This window comes from Halichoeres trimaculatus, unplaced genomic scaffold, assembly GCF_033239565.1.
Source record: "Halichoeres trimaculatus isolate MK-OKI-2021-1 unplaced genomic scaffold, fHalTri1.1 fHalTri1_scaffold_17, whole genome shotgun sequence".
NCBI classification, from domain to species: Eukaryota; Metazoa; Chordata; class Actinopteri; order Labriformes; family Labridae; genus Halichoeres; species Halichoeres trimaculatus.
In genome coordinates, this window is record NW_027437195.1 from 9,103,366 (window position 1) to 9,121,417 (window position 18,052).

At 39.8% G+C, this 18,052-nt stretch overlaps 1 protein-coding gene and 1 non-coding gene across 2 annotated transcripts; both read right to left on the bottom strand.

Moving 5' to 3' along the window:
* Window positions 1-99: 99 nt before the first annotated feature.
* adi1 (acireductone dioxygenase 1) lies at window positions 100-5,114 on the bottom strand. Its single transcript, XM_074691320.1, has 4 exons — window positions 4,847-5,114; window positions 3,798-3,917; window positions 3,111-3,290; window positions 100-1,114 (listed from the first exon to the last, which is right to left on the bottom strand). Exons 1-4 carry the CDS (start codon window positions 4,967-4,969, stop codon window positions 998-1,000), a joined length of 540 nt encoding a protein of 179 aa, XP_074547421.1. The 5' UTR covers window positions 4,970-5,114; the 3' UTR covers window positions 100-997.
* A 4,930-nt stretch (window positions 5,115-10,044) lies between these two features.
* Window positions 10,045-10,126, bottom strand: trnas-gcu (transfer RNA serine (anticodon GCU)). The gene has a single exon. It is a non-coding gene; the product is annotated as a tRNA-Ser (tRNA).
* Between the last annotated feature and the right edge of the window lie 7,926 nt (window positions 10,127-18,052).

Genomic DNA, 18,052 nt, shown 5'->3' on the forward strand with positions numbered 1-18,052 from the left:
TGTTTTTATCTGAAATAAAACTGTACTTTTAAATCAACTCTGCCTGCTTAAAGTGAACCAAAACACAAAACACACACACAACACAACTTTAAAGCAGCGGCTTTATTTTCCATTGCACAAATACCTAATATTTTTTAATTCAGCGACATTTGAAAATACAATCAAGAATAGCTTTTGATAAGTAGAATGAATCATTTTCATAGAGGATGAGTCTGCTACAGCTCACGTCTACAGGGAATAAGGCACTACTGATTGTCCTGCTGTGAATCAATGAATCAAACCCTCAAAAGAAACAAGGATAAACTCCTTAATCTGGAAAAAAAATCAGCTCCAGTTTTTTAAAACAAGCGATACTTTTCGCAGAAAGTGTAAGTATATATATCAGACAGCTTGTTTCTTTTTTCTTCCTTTTTCCAATATGGTTTAAATTTTCTACAGGATCTCATTATGGACAAAAACCAGCAGCATGCAAGCTTAAAGTTGCAGTTTGTTGAGACTTTTTAGATGTGTTATGTGCCTCTGCTCAAAGAGAGGAGGGTGACACTAAATTGCACTGTTGGGTGCAATCTGGATTTTCACCACTAGATGTCACTGAAGCCTACAAAGTGTAGCTTAAGTAAAAATGACTCATGCTCAGCAGTGACAGTATTTAAAAGCTGTTATTTAAATTACTTGATTATTCCTGGTATGTTTATCATTAAGCAGAATCTGATTTTATTGTATTTTTAGGGCAAAACTGAATCAAGCTGCTATCATCTGTTTCCAAATGAAGTGAAATGTGAAAGTAAACATTTAAACGCATTAAGAATAGAAGAGTAAATGAGCTACATCATTTAACTTTTCATTTTCATCATTTTCATCATTTTAACAGTAAACCTACTTTATTAAACCTATTCTGCAGAATCTCATCAGAAACTCCTCTTTAGTGTGCTCAGTGTTCACATGGAATCCGCCCCGTGGTTGGCGTCGGTGGAGCAGGCAGTGAAGCAGCTCTCTCTCAGGACCCCTGCAGAGAAGCGATGTACTTCTGGCGGATCTCGAACTCATCAGCAGGCCGGTTGTACGCTTTCCACACTGGCTCACCCACAAACAGCCTCATGGCTTTTGTGTACTCCTGTAATAGAAAAATAAACAAAAACACACAATGAGAAGATCTCACTCTGCACAAATAAACCTGTCTTTGGCTAGCTGGAAGTTAACTGAATTTCTGCAAACTCTCCTCACTAAATTAAAAAAAAAAAAACTTCTTTGTGTTGAAGCAGTTTTCATTCAAGACAGAAAAAAAATATGTTGATATAGTAGAATGAAATCCAAGAGGGTTTTGTTGCTAAATGTTATTCAGTGACTTTTGATTTGATTCAATTTACATTTTAAGATTTCTTTTGTTTTTGGGAGGCAAATTAATCTCAAAGCACTTTTGTGTCAGAAACAATGCATACGTTAAAAAAGGTTTTTTTTTCTTGGGACATTTATGCAATTATTTGTTAGGACAGCTGAGAGGAGATGGGAATTGTGGGAACACTTGCAGCAAAGGACTACAGCCTAATTTTTAGACCTGACTAAAAACCAACATGAGTCAATTTATGGTCTTTAATCCTGATCTTGAATTTTTTTAATGTTTATTTAAGTAACAGAACACTGACCATATTTTTCTTCTTCCAGAGGAAAAACTGAAAAGTCTGGTCTTTGTATAAAGACCTGCAAGACACAGCCCACCTGTCCTGTATATTGTAATGGTTTGTTATGTTAAAAATAAATTAAAAAGTGATTTTATTTTTTGAGTTCTAACAGGTAGCAGCTCAAAACAATATAATTTTTTTAATGAATAAAATGATCTGAGAACAATTAAGTCCAAGTTTTTCTATGTGCCCCTTGGGGAAATGAATGGCCCACACCTGGTCTAAGGGATCGCGAGAAGACAATGCAGGGGTCTTGAGATGCTTTCCAAAAACAAAGCTTTTAGATAAGTCTACATCAAACATTTTGTCCATTAATGTAAAAATAAATTGGATACATTTTTTTTAGATTATGCTACTAAAATACGGTTTCATCAGTTTTCCCGTGAGGTGGCTATGAAAGATCAGCACAGCAGCACAGAGGCAGGCTAATTTTTGCAGACCAGTTTGATAATACCAATCATTAAATTCTTTTTAAATTCTTGCCTGCTTCCTCTTTGAACTATTCTAAGACAGTACCATGGATGTCAAGCTGTTCCCGTTTGTGTTGTTCTGATATCTGCTTTGATATTGCCTATTCAGTGCTGCATGTAGCTGTGGCCACCTCCAGGGGCTGCAGGGGTTGCCGGTCTCTGAGGCCATTATTTTGGGGTCACAAGCTGAAAAGTTTGGGAACCAAGGGCTGAGGTGAGTCATGCTTCTGGTTGGTGACAGGCTGTCAATGTATTTTTGATTCGTGGTTACTTCTAAAGTGAGTCGCAGCAGCTGGTGATGAAGGTTTTTTACATGATATGACAAGCACCTGCAAACGGATACATGTCTTCACCTTTAAATCTAGAAGCTAACGAGCTCTATATGTACATGCAGTTCAATGAACTGTCCTCAACTTTATAATGCATTCCTTTTGAGTCAAAGTGACAAAGAAAGACGCGACAGGAAGGTGATTTGAATGTTAGATCACAGCCCTCAGTGCCTGCAGAGAAACTGTGGAGTTTGTTAAAAAGAGAAAGTCAACTTTTCTTCAAATGTGAAAACAAACAGAGCTTTAACAGAATGAGCATCACACAGCAACAGCTGTTAATGAAACTCTGAAGCCTGAAGTCAGGAACACTCTGGGAGTGACATGACGTATATGTTTGGTAAAATAAACTCATCTGTTCTTTGTTGTTTGTTTTCTGATGTGAAAACAAACCAGTCAGGATTTCTCCTCTATTTGCTCTCCTCTCCTTCCAATATTGGTCTTTTCTGCGGCACTTTCCCTTCAGGCATCATTTACATCCCAGCTCAACTAATCCAGTGTACTGAGGTGCCAGAACTCAGACAAGAACACCTGACTGACTGTTTCACCAAGTTATCAGGAACCAACTGACAGCAAATAGCCAATCAGAATCAAGTATTCACTTAAACCAATCTGAATGTCTGTTTGCTACGTACGGTCTCATCAGGGGTGTAGCGGTGGTATATGCCAGCTGGGAGGGTGATCAGCTCTCCTTTGGTCAGGAAGATGCGGATCCATCGGTCCTGCTTGTCCCTGACGTCAAAGTAGGCATTACCATCCAGGATGTAACGTATCTCATCGTCCACATGGAGGTGTTCAGTGAACAAGACCTTCAACTGACAGGTAGAAAGAGACACAGGGCTGAGTCAGGGTGGTTGGTGAGAAAACTGATCCAGAATTTATTTTTTGAGATTTGATGTATTTAAATTATTGCTAATGATACTCCTCCTTTCAATGTCACATAAACATCTTTAACAAACTTCATATCATCAAGCTTTTTAGAGGAAATATTCCTACACTGCAAATTAATCTTGACCACAGTAGGTATAGGTACAGGAATACCACAGTCTATGGCTCTGCAATCAGAAATATCAATAAGGATACAACACATATGAAACTGATGCATCCCTTTTATATAAGTATTTACTTCGTTTAGTGTGTGAAATTTTTATTCTACCACTTTGAGAATCTTCTTTGTCCTTTTTTTCTGAATAAAAGTAACTGTGGGATTTAGAATAGAATAGAATAGAATAGAATAGAATAGAATAGAATAGAATAGAATAGAATAGAATGTACTTTTATCCCTGTAGGTAAATTCAGGGATTGTGTTCCTCACTCCTTACCTTGTCATCATAGTTGGGCAGTGTGTCACTGCGAATAGTGATGATGTCCATGTAGGAGTAGCCCTGCTCCTTACGGATCTTCTGCAGCTCAGGGTCATTTTCATAGATATCTGCATTCAGCTGCAACAACACAAGGAGGACACAAGGAAGGGATTTAAACCGACCACAGCAAACTTGTGTGTGGAAAGCTGCATCAATACAATCACTGGTAATGAGTCACTCATGCGCCTCTGTCTGTGTCTTTATCCAATAACTGACTTTTGTGGGATGATACATGGGGTTAGAGAAAAAACTAGAGCAGGTGAGTTGTATCTCAGTTATGACATGAGCATTTTAAAGACCTTAACTTTGTATTTTCTGTTTCTTTTGATAAATGTATTCTTCAATGCAGTAATGGCTAAAATACTTAGAACACCCAACAGATCTGAAAGTATTGACCCTGTTTTGCCTCCTAAGTATGATCATGAAACACTCAGATGTTTGCTCTGAGCACAACACATATCACATTAAGTGAATCCTTCCGTTTTATCTACTTTTAACTGTAATATTTGGTTGTCTCTGGCACAGTGTCGGTTTATTTCCTGAGGTTTTTAACCCTACTGCTATGGTTGGTCCGTCATTTTCAGTGTTACTTTTTATATGAAAATGACTAATCTCATTCTGAATGCTCTATTGTTAGGTACAGAGAGCATGAAGATAACTTAAAGATATTTCATTCGTTTTATGGGTATTTTAATGGCCAACCCAACATAAACAGCTGACCGCCTAAAGATGCCATGTGGTGTATTAATTTTGTCCACCAATGCATTAAGTGTGTCATTGAAAGCTCCGTCCTTAAAAGCCTGGTCAAAAATGTCGACATATTTGTCCGGACTTGTTGAGATCACAGTAGTTATGTAATGAATTAGTGATTAACTCGCAGAGGTTTTGCAAACTAATAAAAGCAAGAAAAAGCTACGTTCAGAACTTCGATTAAAGAACGCGTGTTAATCTCGCTGTTGCATGGGCTGATTTTTAACTTTTATATATCTGTGATCCATTTCTTTTACCGTCCATGAAAATACTCCAAGCTCCTTTAACACGTCCAGAGACACGGCCTGGTTCGGATCCAGTCTATGCGGTTTTTTCGGGTCTTCCTCCGAGCTGTCCATGTACCACGCTTCGATCGTCATGCTGGAGACACCTGTTGGATCTTAGACAGCTGGATACCTGAGCTCTCCTGACAGACACTCACAGATCACTGCTTCAGTCTCGTGCCAAGAGCGCGTCTGCAGACACTAGAGACACTTCCTGTTTACATAAGTGGCGCATGCGCGACTAACTCGGCGTCACCCATAGATATGGCGTCATCCCTGGCGGCCATCTTGGGACAGGGGACTGCTGCTCTGTAAGGTGGATGATTTACCCACTTAAATACTCGTAACTCGCTGAATTCTCAATGGATTTACAACCGATTTGGTTTATTACAAGCCTTACCAACGTGGCTGTGATTCAGGCTGAATGTCTGTTGTTGTTTAATCGCAGATTTTCTTTTCGAAAATGCGGCAGAGCTGAGATCAGAGTTAAGATTTTCCATTATTATTAGGATTTCCTAAGACCAATAACGTTTCTTGACAACCCAATATTTTGTCGAAATGACATTTTTTGTGTGGATGTGGTTTTATTTGTTTGCTTGTGAAGAGGCTTTGAGTGAGACCGTAGACTTATAAAAAAGTTGACAAAGCAAATTTACATTGGCAGGAGAGCAGAAATACTCTTTTGTTTGCATATTACTTAAGTTGCACATCATTTTTTTTGTTTGTTTGTTACTGTGCGTTCACACCAAAAGAGGCAAAAGCGGCTAGCATGCTCGAGAAAGAGGACAGCGAGTGGGTTTTCTCAAAACTGGGTTTCGGGTGCAACTTTTGGAAAATCACTGTTTTTTTTAGGGGCTACTTTTCAGGGAAATTAGGCCTGTTTTAAGCCTTTTACCTAATGGGTCATAATAACAAAAATCATAGCCCAGGGCTCTGTTACTTTTAGGGTGCGTCCATGAGGGCCGTAGGAGCATCCACACTGGGTTTTCTCAAAACCACATTTCAGGTCCAACTTTCGGAAAAACACAGTTTTTTTTCGGGGGGAAATTAGGCTACTCATTTGAAAGCTTCTTGTATGGCTAGCTGGCTTAAACTGTAAATATTGTATAAACTATGTGGTATTTTTTCAAAGTTGGCTCTAACCTACCGTGCAAAAAGACAAAACACAAGCACATTAAGAAAACATCTTCATTAATTTGACAACAGGTGTGCAGAAAACGCGCTGCAAACACAGCAACGCAACACATTAGAAGAACACACTTCAAATACACTACAACAGGGTGCCCAGGGGGCACTTAAATTCAATGCACATCTGCCGACACGTTTGTTGTTGCAGTGGATTTTCAGTCACAGCTGAATGTTTGTCGTCAAATCATCCAAAACACTGATTTTTGTTGTTGTGTGGTTAATTTTAATAGTGATGTTGATGGTTTTAAATATGGATTGTATTTTTTACGCGCTGAAGGAGATTACGTGTGTTTGTACCTAAGAATCCTTTTAAAGACAGAATGACAGCTCTTTCAGCCTTCTCCACACCACGGCTGTGCGGTGTAGGAGCAATATAACATGCGGAATGGATGAACGATGAATCTCTTGTGAGAAAGTTAAGTACATTTATTGGTTCAGTAATGAAAGTTGATATTTTGCTGGAAAAACAACGTTGTATTGATGTTTGCTAACCGATAGCATATTAATGCAATTTTCAGTGTATGTTAGCATCAAGCTAGTGCCAAGTTCTCTATAGCGTTTTGGTGGATTAAAAGCTATATAACATGCTGAATGTATGAAATGGAAGTATTATAAAGTGCTACTGGAATTTCTTGTAAGAGAGTTTTTTTTATTAAGCCATTATGGAGCTTTAAGGGAGATCTCTAGTAGCCCTGTTTCTACCCTGTATTTATTTTTCTACAAGTACAAACAAAGTAAGTGAGAGGTATATGTATATACCTCTCACTTACTTTGTACTTCTTGTACTTGTACTTCTTTGTTTGTGCTAACTTCTTTGAGGCAAGCCACGGAAAGGGTGCACTGGATGGTGTGGGAGGAGCCCTGAAGAGAACAGCTGACAGTCTGGTCAGCAAAGGGACTGACATTCCTGATGCTGCAGAACTGTTTGCTGTGTTGCAAAAGACAGAAACGACAATCAAGTTGTTTTTTGTCAACAAGGACGTGGTGGAGAAAGCTGCTCAGGAGATGCCCAGTGATGTACCATCAATTCCCTCCTCGATGAGGATACATCAGGCAATGACTCTTGCCCAAGGAGAACTGACATACAGGGATGTCAGCTGCTTGTGTACTACAAAACAAAATCTGACCTGTAAGTGCTTCAATGCAAAGTGTTTTAACTTCAGTCATCAACAGGAAGCACCCACAGCCACAGAAATTATGTGGCAAAGTCCTGAAGTTGTTGGCAAATGGTGTGTGGTGAAGTATGATGATGACCTCTACCCAGGTGTCATCACTGATACAAGTAAAAAACATGTTGAGGTCCATTGTATGCACAAAATTGGGGTCAACAGGTTTTTCTGGCCAGCGCGTGAAGACCTATTGTGGTATCTTTTTGAGGACATTTTGTGCATCATCCCACCCCTGAAGCCAGTCACAGCAGTTCATTGTTCATTCCTGTTACATCTTGTTCATTCCTGTTACTCCTTGTTTGTTCCTGTTACTTGATCATTTTTCTTTAAAAAAATAAAAATTTTAAACAACTTTTTCAAGTTTGTTTATCCATCTATGTCATTTATCCAACTGCTTAATAGATCACATGATAATAGTTATTTTTTTAATTGAGGTTTTGGTCTCCTGGAAATGAAAAATATGGCTGCAGATGTTTCAGAAAAATACAACTTTTGTTTAAAAGTTTCAATTTTTTAGTAACAAACATTAATTATTTGAACATAAAACCAATTATTCCATTGAAAGAGACACTTTTTTGAGGGGAAAATGAAGGAATTAGTTGACATTCTTGTAAACACGCTTTTTAAATGTAGCATGAGTTTTGGTAACAGGACTGAAAAAAACGCCACCATCTTTGTCCTAAAACCCATGTAAAAAATTAAATAAAGTCACTTAAGACTATAACTTTAAATAGTTGAATATTTGTGCTGCCAGAATTATTTTTGAAAAATGCGAAAAAAACAAAAATAATTTGGTCGACTTTCAATGTGGATATGGCACCCATTTGGTGGAATGACCCATACACATGGTTTAACTTACTTTAAAGTATGATTGACCTAAAGCCCTTGACTTTAAACAGAAAACCAAGTCTTCTAGCTCAGGCAAGGTAGTGTTAGTCAATTACCATCAAAGCTCCAAAGAAATAAAAACAAGTACATTTTAAATCCTTTATTTGACTTGCTACATGGAGCTGTACTAGTTACCTGGACGGTTCTCTGTATTGCATTGACAGACACTTTAGGAAACTCCAGCAAACACCTTATTTATTTAAACTCTGCCCCCATAACACCGGCTACTGTCACTTTCTACTCCTTCTTTCGGTAACTGGAATTGCCAAAGCCACCTCACAGTAATGTGGAGCGATCTGTGAATATACTCTTTACATTCACATGCACTTAGCTTTAGTTTTTAAAGTAGAGAATGAAGTTAAAAGAGAAATGGTAATATCTGAAATTCTGGACACGGCCCTGCACATAGACACATTATGATGATAGTATGAAGCTAATGGGCTTTCAGGATTGTTCACCAAATGCTAGAGGAGAATTCCTATTGTTTTTTAGAGATTGAGAGGAAATATAGCCATACTGAAACTTCTGTTCCAAAGACGGAGCAGAAAAATGACTCCTATCTGCGCGCATGGGGATTAACAATCGGCTGGAGTAATGCGCATGATCTAATTCACAGCGCGGGTACTGCTCCCATCATCATTACAGTCTCCACAAGCTGATCAGTGCTGTGTTTCTGGACCTGGACCTAGTCTAATGTGGTCTGGATAAGAAGAAAATCAGTGGACTGTGCCTTTTTTGCATTTTCACAAAAAGAATACAGGTTTCACAAATCAGGGACTGTGTTTTTATAAAATGTTTAGGTTCTGAAGATTAATTCAGTCCAGGTTTGAAGTCTTTTTATCTTGTGGTTTTATATAAGGACCTGGTGTAATGTGCTATAGATCAGAAAAAGACACAGGAATACACAGGATACGACAGAACAGCGCCATCTCCAGGCGATTTGACATTTTTAAGGTGGACCAGAAGATTCTTGTCAGATGCCAGCTGATTGGATGCCAACCCTGGGCTCGTTATTGAGTTCGAGCGGTAGATGATAACAACATTACTTCTGTTTTCTTGCTTTGCTGTGCCAATTACATCCAACCACAAGAGGGAGGGCTAACTCTATAGAACAGTCCCGTAACAACTGTGCTGTTTGGTTTTTTGGGGGGGGGGGGGTTTCCACAAAGGGTCACCTACCTTGCCATGCCAATGAACCCAGTTGAAACTGCAAAATTTGTAGTAAATGATGGTTTATGAAACAAATCAAATCTTCAAGCTCAATATGCAGCTCATAATTGAAAGGAGGAGTTCAGAATCCTATTGATCATTTTGTATTTTTTTTATAGACTCTCATTGCATCTTGCTCATTCATAACCATGAGCAACAGCAGTTGTGTTGAGTTGTGTTTCTGCCTACCGTTACATTTTCTTAAAAAACAGTGACCGTAACTTCAAAAATTGTTCTCCTCTTTGTCTTTGTAACACTTTATGGATTTGTATTATTATTCTACTTTACTTCCTTTAAAGTTAGTGTGACCCACTGATGACCCCTAGCGGTCTCACTTTAAAAACACCGTTTGCTGCAGAGCCACGTGACATGACAGGCTTTCTGGGTGAAGTGAGGTAGTTTGAGTATTCTATCTCAAACAGTCCTGCCGGGTAACCTATCTCCCAGGGGTTTCCTTTCGAGGTCAAGCTAGAACATCAAGTGGCATGTTTCCTGATACGTTATTGTGTGATTTTTTCCCGTGTGGGGGTGTATGTAATGTTTTTTTTTTTTTTTTTACTTTACAGGTTGTCTTTCTACGTTGGGGAGTATCTTTATAGTTTGTCCTCCCTCCTACATTTCCTCGAACGCAGCACCCCATGAGGAAAAACAAAAAGCATAAATGTTTGTGACAGTGTAAACCTGTATTCACTCGCGGCATGGAGGAAAAACCGTTGCCGACGAGGATGGGATTCGAACCCACGCGTGCAGAGCACAATGGATTAGCAGTCCATCGCCTTAACCACTCGGCCACCTCGTCGTTGCGTGCCGCATGTCACAGTTAGACGAGAGTTATAAGGGATGTTCTGACAGATTTTGCTACCTATTAAAAGTTGTTACTTTGTCGAACTGCGAATGCCCCCTACGTTATTATTGTTACGCCAATATTCTTAACTCACCGTCTCAATGCTGGAGATAAGTCGGCAGGCAAGAACAGGAGTTCCCAACAATCCTGAAGTGCAAGTAAAACATAACAAAACTTGCTGGCTTCAATGCAGTAGCAGAATTTGACAAAGCAGCAAAAATCGATCGACGGGTTCCATCGTTCCATCAGGAAGATCACCGGTAGCAAAATCCGACAAGGCAGCAAAATCTGACAGAACAGGTTAAACCGCTGCTGTCTTTTTCCGTGGAGAGATATGGGTGGTTTTACTTTTCATCGTATTTCTATCTATTTAAATTTAGGATTATATTAAACAAATAAATAAATAAATAAACTTGATTTGATTAAATACATTTCTCATTAGGTATCTACGCCGAGGAAGCAAAAATGTGCAGAAACTCATAAATCACATCGAACAGCCTGGGTTCGATCATTGACAATTTGTGAGTTTTGCATTGTAAAATGACTTGATTTTTTTTAGTGTTCAGATGAGGAAAAGTGTTAAAACTTGAGATGTGGCAAAGACTGAATCTAAAGCCAAGCAAAAGTAGCAAACAAACAAACAAAAAAAATAAATAAAGGGAATTGTCTTTAATTGGTAACTAAATGTCTTGATATCAAGAGTTTTTAAAACTGAGAAAGTAATACCAGGACTAAATCCGCTTAAAATTTGGTATGCAGAAGACATCAGAGTACTTTTTTTTGACAGAAAAAAAATTGCCTCACTGGATAAATCCATAGGAGATAAGTTGCAGAGAAAAAAATAAAAATCTGCAAAATTAAAAAAAAGAGAGAAGAAGAAGTGAACAGTTAATTGAAACATAATCCAAAAAAAAACCCTCATTACCAACATCTTCTCAGTTAAAAAACTAATTACTTGGAAATCATGAATGTAGCCTAATTGTAATCTTGCAAAGTAATATATACTTAATCATCACATAGTATCATTATTATTCTAACCAATGTTGCAGTAATGAGAGGGTCCTTGCAAAAATGCTACATCTGAAAGGGGTCAGTAGTCTAAAAACGTTTGAGAACCCCTGAATTCTCAGGCCATTGTTTGTAAGATGTGTCAGTAAAACCACCAGAGGGCGCCATACTATGCAAGAGACAGAATGCACCCCATCTGGTTCACCTGGAGGGTGTTTCATAAAGCAGGATTTGACCTTAGAGCTGTGAAAACTATGAACTCATCTGTGTTTTGACCCCTGTGTTATGAAAAAGCATGCAGAGACATATACCAGCAGCAGGAATATATCAAATCAGACATTTTATAATTGTTTCAATTTTTTTTGCATGTCTGAAATAGAAGCATAACTGTCCTGTAGTTTCAAGGTGAACTGACACCACAGTCTCAACAGGCAGAGGCAGCATCAAGAGGATGTGAGAGATGAGCTGGCACCAAAGCTCTGTGTGAGAAAACTGAAGACCGAGCAGCACATGGAAACATTTGACTCACAGATCTGCAGGGATTCATTTGATTCTTGGCCGCCAAACACAATGATGAGAAATGTAGCTCCAATCATCAAGTTTTATTTACATTCACTGCTGCACACAAAATGTGATTGAAAATGGAGGAATATGCATCTTTGAACTAAAACACCAGAATGATTCTCTAATTTCTGAACATTGCTTTTTTCTTTTTTTTTTTTAACTCCAAAACTAAGTCCAATTTACGTCTGTACAATGTGCTCCCTCTGTGAAAGCCTGTGCACAAACCATGCAGGTTGTGAATAAACATTTCCTTCTGTCTCAGTCCAGTTCAGATCTGAGATGCAAACGCTGTGGGGGACTACTGTTACCCTAATTTCAAGACTGGAAGATAATCATCTTAACCTTTTTTTTTTTTTTTAATCTTTGTATTAATGCTACTGTCAAGCATTCTAGCAATAAGGATCACACAATCAGCCATTTTATCATAGCAAGCAATATAAATGCTGACAATACAAGCGTGATCAAAATTTGAAGACCAGTTGAAAACTTGCAAGAATTTACATTTTTCACTGGTGCATCTTAAGAAGGTTCTAAATAGAAACTTTAAAATGCAAAAAAGAAGAAATTGGAGTGAGACAGAAAAAAATGAGTGAGTAATTTTTTTTTCAACCAATTAAAGTGAAATCAGACAGGTATTGTGAACTGCAGCATTGTCCTGTTGAAAAACCCAGTCATTACCACACAGACCAGGGCCCTCAGTCGTGAAGGAGGCCCCCCTGCTACATCTCCACAGAGCCAGCTGCAGTTTGACGCCCCTGACCAACCTGAAGCTCCATTGGTTCAATGAAGGAAAGAGCCCCCAGATCATGATGGAACCCCCTCCACTTTGCCACCGTGAAAACATCTCCAGTGGGATCTCCTTATCATGCCAGTAGCCGTTGTTGTCATGCCGTTAGAGGCCATCAGGACCATCAAGGTTCAGTTTTTTTCTCATCAGAGAATAAAACTTTCTTCCACCTTCAATGTCCCATTTTTGGTGCTCTTTAAATAGTCCAAACGTTTAATTGTGTGGTGTTGAAGGAGTTGAGGCCTTTTGTGTCATAACGCTGTCTAACGGTTACTGGGATGTAGAAGGCACCAGTAACAGCTTTAATTTGGGTCAAGGATTGATCACCCCATGTCTCGATGGAGGACTTACAGATAATGACATTGAATCCATATTTTTTAACAGATTTTTGCTTTTAAAGGTTGTGGTCTTCAACTTGATCAGCTGATTAACAGGCTAGTTCAGTATAGAGCTGAATAAATACAGACGGAGCGTTGCATTGTTAAACTCTGCTCAGAAAATGTAAATTCTTGCCTTTTTTAACCAGTCTTAAAATTTTGATCAGGTGTTTAGCTTGTCGTATTGCCCCCTGGTGGCTATAAAATAATACATGCAGCTGTATAAAGGGTTGAATTGCGTGGTCAGGATTTATGAAGCAGTATAACTTAATGTTTGCTTTGTGTATGGATTTTACCCCATACATGTGTAGGAAGGGTTTTTAACATAGATATATCTCTCATCTAAAAGCTTGCTGTGGAAAAAAAAAGCAGTTTGGCTGCATGCAGGTAATTAAGTCTTCTTTCACCCCCCACTCTGCAGGGATTTCAGACGTCAACAATAATTATACAGATGCTTCTCTCCCTTTGTGGTGATGGCCTTGTGTTTGTAGGTCACTTTGAGACATCGGCTTTAATTTCAGGTTGAATATAAACAGATAAAAACTGCCTGTAGGAGATTTAAATTCTTGAGCAGGATCAAACCTGTGTGTGCCAGGCCGTGTCACATCTCCAGCGTGTCCTCTAAATGTGCTCCTTCATGTGAATCAAACCAACACTGTAGGTGCTGTTTTCAATTATGCTTATCAGTCTGGAAGAGAAAGCAGCCTCTTTATCTCTGAGCAGTTCAAATCCCTGCAGAGGAGAATTCATATCAACAGCTTCATCCGACAATATTCATATTATTCCCCACCAACACCACACACACACACACATCCACCCACCATACTGTACAAGAATCTCTGAGCCTGTGCAGCTCCGTCTGTATTTATTCAGCTCTGCTTTCTGCACAGCTCCTCAAACAACAGTCAGGAGTTTCTGCAACCGTTTGACCAGGAGAGGAAATTTGGAGGTGCCTCACTGTGATAAAAGCCCCAGTCTGCATTATGTAACTTTCCTTTAAAGTCCCAGTCCGCTCTGCCAGGTTTCTGAAGGGAGAGGAACACACGCTTTACACACACACACACACACACACACACACACACACACACACACACACACAAACATGGACTCACACAAAAAGATGATTTCCTGCAATGGCCAACATATCAGCCCACACTGCTTCTTTCTTTCTCTGAGCTCAGGCCCGGGTTTAAAATAGCTCCGCTCCCTCCCAGGTCCTTACCATGATATTTGTGATAGTGTTATATAAGCAGCACCTCCTGATCTGCTCTTTCTCTTCATCACTGTTTGTATCCTATTCTGCCTGCCTATATCTGCCTCTCTTTCACAGCTCTCTTTAGAGCTTTGACAGAGGAAACTGAAAAAAAAATGTCAGAGCGATTTTCATGGCAAAGCCAGCCGGTCTGCTGCAGCCCAGACAGACTGGCAGCACTAAGACCCTCCTGTTTCCAGCTTTTGTGGCTGCTTTTGTCATGTAGTAATTGAGGATTAAAAAGAAAGAGATGTGAATGTGCTAATGATGCTGGATGTTGCTCATTCTTACCGTATCAAAATGAGGGTTTACCTCATGGAAACGTCATCTCTTTCCATCCAGTTGACCTGTTTCTGGATCCGTTTCTGGCAGGGTGTGGAGCTCTTAACCACTGGCGTAAAAGTCTGAAGATATTCTACCAACAAAATTCCAAGTACTTATTGTAAGTGTCTTTTTTAAAGCCTCTTGCCTGCATGGACCATATGGCAATACAGCATACTGCAGTTTTTGGCACTTTTGCATCAGACTGAGACTGGCTCAAATTTTAACTGACATCTCTTCAGGATGGAGATGACAAAACTACTGAGGCCTTTGATAGCATTACTGTGTTAGTGTTCAACGTTTGTTTGGTTGAAACTGAATAAAAGTAGTTGTGCTGCAGTTATTTTTGAGTTTTGGAGGCTGACAGTGATCCCAGTGCAGCAGAATCAGTGAGTACATCCCTTCACAACAACCAAGACTTTCATCAGAACCATATTGTCCACCATCTTTCTCTCTGATGCCATGACTCACCTGTATTTTCATTCATAAACTGCTTTGCAGTGTGTAGAAGGGAGGATATGAGGCTGAACCTGGGATGAAAAGTCCTTGATTTTATAAATCTGAATGATTTTCAGATTTCTGATGTACATGTGCATGGATTACCTGTAGACCCCAGGTACAGCAGTCATTCAAAAGAGGATGGTAGAAATGTGACAGCCTCACTTTTTAGGAGTTGTTATGTTGTCTTTCTCTTTAAACAGACTTTAGCATGCTGTGCTCCCTAACCTGCCTAGCCAGAATAGCGTGGCATTATAACTTCCAGCTTTTTCAACCACAAGTTCTGAGTAGTTTTAGGGCCAATCCCAATTCAAGCCCTTGGTTTGGCAAGTGCAGGTGCACTGCAAAAAACTGAAATCTTATCAAGTGTTTTTGTCTTTTTTTAAGTAAAAATTGTCTTATTATACTCGATATGAGCCACTTTCAACTTATCAATCCAGAAAAATGTATTGTTTGAAGTTATCAGAGTACAAAAATGAAGTTTGAATCACTTGTAACCAGTAAAAAAATCTGCCAATGGAACAAGAAAACATTGCTTGAAAATTTCCTTGAGACTAGAATAATGTCTCAATACAAGCAACTTTTCTCTTGTTTCATTGGCAGATTTTTTTTACTGGTTATGAGCAATTCAGACCTCATATTTTGTCCTTAAATAACTTTAAACAAGACATTTTTTTGGATTGGTCAAGTGCATTTGGCTCATATTGAGTCTGAAAAGGAATTTTCTACTGAAAATAAGACAAAAACACTTGATAAGATTTTAGTTTTTGCAGTGTGTGGTGAAGGGGAGTCCAAATCCTCCATAAGATCATGGAAAGGGCTAAGGGAAAGGGCTACACAGACCTTGAAACAAAGACAAACCGAGACCTCACTTGAAACCAAATGGTATGACAAATTTCCCATAAAATCAAAATTCTTTTCTCAGATATCCAATCCTTTGCTGCCTCTCGTTGATATTAGCCATGCTCTGAAGTGTTGGTTTTATTCTAAAATCACTCGTTTTAGTGGCCTACCTAACGCTGCTATAGCCACAGCTACAGCTAACGATAGCTACACCAATGTCAGACTGGGGCGACAGGTTCACAGTGGACGGACTTCACTGCGATTCATGAATGATTGGACGGATAAGCTGCATCAGCTACACAAGCTATAAAAAGGAAAACACTCGTTTAAGGTTTGCTTTTCATGAGTTAGCTGTCTCTATGCTCATGTGATGCAGTGCACCGTGGTGGTGTCTGTTTGCTGTGAGTTTGTCACCCTAATATGACAGTGGTTTATCATCAGTTGTTTTTTTTTTCTGCCTATGACAGCCAGCGAGAGAATAGAGGTGATAAGCGGGAACCAAGTGGCATCTCATTTCTAAGAGATGCTTTTTTTTTACCTCTTCCCCAGAGGAAGAGGACCAAGGGGACGGGGGTGAGAATGACCACTGAGATTGGCCCTTAGGACGCGGTCACACTGGCCATCCAAAACCTGCCGTGCTTGAGCACGATTGCCCCCCTGCAGCGCTGTTCCCCAGCTGGAGAGTACGGCCGGCGGTCACACTACCCCAATATGAACCAGACTTTAGCGGGTATCAGACACGCGCACAGCCCGCCTACGTCATCGTGAAGCATCTGTTTACATGAAGTGTGATCTCATCAGAGTCAGCACAATGAGACACAGAGAGCACTGCTACAACTTTAGAGACTTTTGACTTATATTAAGTTGCTTTCGCCCGACACAGCCCTCTAACACCCCGCTTCGTTTAAAATGACTGTCGAGAGATGCACTCGCGGTGATTATACGTGACGGATCACACGCGCTGTCCGTGTGCTTGTGCTCATGCATGAAGTAAACCATGCCGAAGCCCACCTCTTCGAAGCGTGCCGAAGCACGGAAGGGAATCGTGCTTGAGCACGGTACAGTTGCGGTAACACTGGCCTTTCCAAACGTGCTTTACGGCTGAAGCGTGCTTAGGCACGGCATGATTGGCTAGTGTGACCGCGTCCTTAGTTCCTTGACGGATTCTTCCAGGAACTAAATGTTTCCTTTCGTTTGTTGTTATTTGTGTTTCCACCAATGCCTGAAGTCCTGTGAAGATTGTGCAAATCAGGAGCAACATTGCACTATTTCACAAGATCAGTGGTGGGCAGGAAAACAACAGAGGCCACTGAACAAAGATGACTCCATAGAAGAAGACAGACAGTTGTGATCATGGATCATTGTGCTTCATTGTACTGCAGATGGATTCTTTGAATCAGCACTTCATGCCAGAGAGACTGACTGGTGTTTTGGCCGTTAGAGTGACCCGCTTAATTGGTAGCTTTTAACAGGATGCCTCCTTTTCAAATCACTGACAGAGACACATTCACACTGTCAGGCTCAAAGAAGACATTGACATTGATTAGGAGTTATTAGAGCAATCAATCACAGCTGGGTGCTGTCTTATTGTGGACAGAGGGAGGGGGGATAAAAACACTGTGGGTGCTCAGCCTAGCAGAAATGTTCAGCTTGTAGGTACCGCCTTCCAAAGTTCCTGGGAAGGTTCCTGCAGTGCAAAAGCACCTATTGTTGTTAAGAGTTTAGTGCATGTGTGAAAGAGGCTTGCGCTCACTATTATCAGTTCTGTTAATGTTTTTATTGATAGCTGAAAGCAAACCTTTTTCAAAAAGTGTTACATAAAATACAGTTGTGGATCTTTGATTAAAAATCTTACTCGTCCAGAAATTATTACTTTCTTGTGCCAAGCATGGAGAGTGTACATTTTCAGAGGACACACACACACACACACACACACACACACACACACACACACACACACACACACACACACACACACACACACACACACACACAGGTGGGTGTCAGTAACAGTAATGCAGTTACACTCATAAGGGGATTTGGAGTAGATGAAAAGCCCAGATTAAAAGCGTTCACTCTTTGTGACTCTTTATTGCAGAGACTGAGACACAACCTTGAATCCTGATGCCTTCCACTTTATATTCCTGCACGCTTGTGTTTGTGTGTGAATGTGAGATTCAGCAGCTCCCTCCATCCTCCTCTCTTCACACATGCAGTGCATACAAACAGCC